Source organism: Podarcis erhardii (genome assembly GCF_964252035.2).
Source record: "Podarcis erhardii genome assembly, chromosome: 1".
NCBI lineage: Eukaryota > Metazoa > Chordata > Lepidosauria > Squamata > Lacertidae > Podarcis > Podarcis erhardii.
This window is the reverse complement of record NC_138497.1, coordinates 4,511,471-4,515,731: the sequence shown is the minus strand read 5'-3', so window position 1 is coordinate 4,515,731 and position 4,261 is coordinate 4,511,471. Positions and strand designations below refer to the sequence as shown.

The following is a 4,261-nucleotide window of genomic DNA, read 5'->3' as shown; positions in this document are numbered from 1 at the left end:
GACGGGAGTTTTCAAAGGTTCGGCTTTGGGTTTTCTTGCTCTTCTTCAACCTCTTCTTCAAGAGGAAAAAATTAGAAGGGGTGGGGTGGGGGTGAGGAATGGAGAACTCTGCAAAAGCACCAAAACAAAAAAACCCACATGAACTTTGTAAACAAAAACTGGTAAATCGGTACCATAGACTCCTAGAATGGTAGAGTATTTTTTAAATGGGGGGGGGGACACACGAAATGGAATTCTCTGCCATGGGTCACGAATGCTCCCCTCCCAAAGGCAGTGTGTTTACAATGTCTGATAATTCCAACAAAAATGCATACTTTTTAAAAAAGTAAATAAATTGCATTTACCTTCAAGTAGAGCAGCCTTTGTTAACCTGGTGCTCTCCAGCTGTTTTGGACTACAAGTCCCAGCAGCCACTGTGGCACAGACCAAAACAGCTGGAGGGGGAGCAGTCGGATGTAGAGGTTTTTTAGAGTGAGGGGAATTAGCAGGATTGGGGGAAATAGCTGGAGGCAGGATAAAGAATGTGCCAGTTCCCACCTACCACGGGGGGGGGGGGGGAGAGGAGTCTTGGGTGCTTCTAGTTTCCAAGGGTCAGCTCTGAGAAACAGTGCGGTCTAGCAGTTAGCCTTTGACCTGGGAGAAGAAGGTTCGAATGCCCACCCTGCCATGAAGTTCCCACTGGGCCAGCCTCTCAGCCTAGCCTACCCCACAGGGTTTTTGTGGGGATTAAATGAGGCAGACCATGTCACCACCTAGAGCTCCTTTTGCAGGGGAAGGACGTCATGCGCATGCGCGGAAGTGGTGAACCGCAACCCGCGCGGAACGTTCACTTCAGGATGCGAACAGGGCTCCAGAACGGATCCCATTTGCATCCAGAGGTACCACTGTATATAAATTCAATAAATAATAATAAATAATAATTCTCTTTAAGGAAACGTACCAGTGTAGGAAAATCATTTTGCTCACCCAGCCAGCCCTTTGCAATCATAGAACTGTAGAGTTCAGAGGGACCCAAAGTCCACCCCTTTGCATCGCAAATTCAGGAGAATAAAATGAAAGAGCAAGAGCATTCTGTTTCAGGTCTGTAAGTCCCACTTCTGCATTTATGCACATTTGTTTGTTTTTTACAAACCTGAGCCCTTTCCACATGACTTCCCCCTGTAGCTCACAGCACGTCGAGTACAGCTGCACAAATCATTGCTCAGAATTCCTTTCTGCTTTCTCAGGAGAAGTGGAGAGAAATTTGGGGACGGGTGTTGCCCTTCTCTGCTAACATTCACAGTAAAAAATCATTCGGGAGCCTCTCTCTTTTTCCTGAGACCAGCGCAGCAGTTCCAGAGTGCGGAGCGTTTTGTAAAATGAGGTACCATTAAGCAGAGAGAGAAGATTTGGGATGGAGGAAACCCAACAGGGCTCTTGGACAGTTCAGGTTCTGGGACCAAAAATACTAAGAACCACCTTCCTGGATCAGGCCTGTCATCCTGTTCTCACAGTGGCAAACCAGATGCCCAAAGGGGAAGTCTTTGTTGGTTGGATAGTAGCCATTGGTAGCCTTCTCCTCCATAAACTTGCCTACCGTATATTCCGGCGTATTAGGCGACTGGGCGTATAAGACGACCCCTCAACTTTTGCTGTTCAATTTTAGAGTTATAGAGTTTGAGCGCCGCCAGGGACAGAGCGCACACCCCTCCGCTGCCTCTGCTGTCGCAGCAGCAGCAGCAGCCCGAGGCGAGGCGTTTGGCGGGCAGGCGGGTGAACGCCGCGCTCGGAAGGACTTTCCGCGTCCCCGTCTGTGAGGAGGGAGGAGGAGCAACGGCAGAAGGTGCCTCTGCTCACCGGCTCCCTCTTCTCCATCCCAACGTGTATACCTGGCGTGTAAGACAACCCCCGACTTTTGGGGTGATTTTCCAGGAATAAAAATTCATCCAGTATACCTGAAGGAGCGTCTCCACCCCCATCGTTCTACCCGGACACTGAGGTCCAGCACCGAGGGCCTTCTGGTGGTTCCCTCCCTGCGAGAAGCCAAGTTACAGGGAACCAGGCAGAGGGCCTTCTCGGTGGTGGCACCCACCCTGTGGAACGCCCTCCCACCAGATGTCAAAGAGAACAACAACTACCAGACTTTTAGAAGACATCTGAAGGCAGCCCTGTTTAGGGAAGCTTTTAATGTTTGATGTATTACAGTATTTTAATATTTTTTTTGGAAACCACCCAGAGTGGCTGGGGAAGCCCAGCCAGATGGGCGGGGTATAAATAATAAATTATTATTATTATCTTATACGCCGGAACATACGGTAATCCTCATTTAAAGCCCTATAGGCTGGTGGTCATTGCTTTTTCCTATGCAAACAAGTTCTCCAGTCTAAACTATGCGCTGTGCAAAGAGGCACTTTCTTTTATCTACCCTAACTCTTCCAACTTTCAGTTTCCTTGGGTGCCCATGACTTACAAGAGGAGGAGAATGTTTCTCTAACCTCCATGAAGATGGATGGAGGTCACCCTTCTCTTAGAAAAAGATGTCAAGTCACATCCATCGTAATTTTGCCTTTTAATAGCAGCTAGGGACGCGGGTGGTGCTGTGGGTTAAACCACAGAGCCTAGGACTTGCCGATCAGAAGGTCGGCAGTTTGAATCCCTGCGACGGGGTGAGCTCCCGTTGCTCTGTCCCTGCTCCTGCCAACCTAGCAGTTCGAAAGCACGTCAAAGTGCAAGTAGATAAATAGGTGCTGCTCCGGCGGGAAGCTAAACGGCGTTTCCGTGTGCTGTTCTGGTTCGCCAGAAGCGGCTTAGTCATGCTGGCCATATGATCTGGAAGCTGTACACCGGCTCCCTCAGCCTGTGACCAGGGTACAGCTCTTATAAGGATTTCCCAAAAGAATAGGGGAGAAGATATTTGACCCCCCAGAAGATCCCTGGGGCAGCAGAGCAAATGTCTGCCTAGCCTAGATCTGGCTTGTATCCAGGTGTGCTCAGATGGAGAGGTCTCCCTGCGGAGTGTGCTTCATATACCGTACCTCCCTGAGGACTGTGCTATACAGCACTGTAGAGCAAGGGATGGCTAACATGGTGCCCTCCCGGCTGTTCTGGACTCCCAGTTCCTGGCAGTGCGGTCAATGGTTAGGTAGGATGGTGGGAGCAGTGGCCTAGCGTGGGTTGCCGGTGCCCGGGGCTGCGCAGAGGCAGGGAAATGGATGGAATACGCATGCGCGTTCAGCTTCCTAACAGTGTGCATCACCAGTTCCTGGTTTGCATGGACAAGCCATTTTCAACGGAGCCTGATAATGGAACTGAGTGCTGAAATTTTGCTCCCAGGGCAACCACCCCTGTGGACCACCACCCTCTCCACGATACGCCACTGGGTGGGAATTCTAGTCTAAAACTCCCAAAAAGGAGTGCTACCCATTGCTTTAGAGCTAACTTGTGTTTGAGTTTAACTGCATTTATTTGGGGGGGGGTCTTTTTAAAGGGCAGCTGCCGGCTCTCTCATCTAATTAAAACAAAATGGTTCAAAAGCAAGGGTATCTCCATTGCACCCCCTAAAACAGAGGCGGCACCGTACCAGGATCCTTGCAAAGAACCTCTGGGCTTGGGCCTGATCCAGAAAGGCACTCCATAAATCCTTAAATGAAAACTGCAGGCTGAGGATTACTTAACCGAGGTCAGTTTTGCCTTCCACCATTGAGAGAGATTCGGTCACGTAAGACGTTGCATGGCAGATCACAAAGACGACAGGACCAGGAAGCCCTGGAAGATTAAGTCTTGCGGCCAGTATAAAACTCGCAAGCTGGGGAAGCAAGGTTGCTGGTTTACAGTCCCACGCTCCCCCTTCTAGCCAAAATCGGGGTGGGGTTGGGGGGCTAGCCTGCCCACGATGCAGCAACCATCAGCGGAGAATAGGAGTGCCAGTCTTTATCAGGAAACAGCTTCAGTGGAGAGGTCTCAGCAGGTTCCTGAAGTTTTCCAGTTCCTTAATACTTGTTGAAATCCTGAATTGGGAGACACAAGAGGGAAAGAGCATGATCTTAGGTAGCTTTTGGACTCAAAACACAGGCAAAAGGCAGAGCCGTCTGCACCCTGCAGTTCCACAACAGCTTTGTAAACAAGCATTTTGGTTTCCCTGCAAATGTCCCGGTCCTCAAACACTCTGCACTTCAATCGGGAGAAAGCTACACTCGCAGAGTCTACCGTACCGTCTGCAAAGCTAGCTGAACCAGGAAAGTGAGAGTGAAGCTGGGAGGACAGAAAACGGAATCTAACAAGC

The 4,261-nt window shown here is 49.9% G+C and overlaps 1 protein-coding gene across 1 annotated transcript in view; it reads right to left on the bottom strand.

The window, feature by feature from the left end:
* Window positions 1-1,251: 1,251 nt before the first annotated feature.
* ERO1A (endoplasmic reticulum oxidoreductase 1 alpha) overlaps window positions 1,252-4,261 on the bottom strand; it is a 37,180-nt gene continuing 34,170 nt past the window's right edge. Inside the window, exon 16 of the mRNA XM_081867459.1 lies at window positions 1,252-3,986. Coding sequence (XP_081723585.1) covers window positions 3,926-3,986 — 61 coding nt within the window. The 3' untranslated portion in view covers window positions 1,252-3,925. The remainder of the gene's footprint in view (window positions 3,987-4,261) is intronic.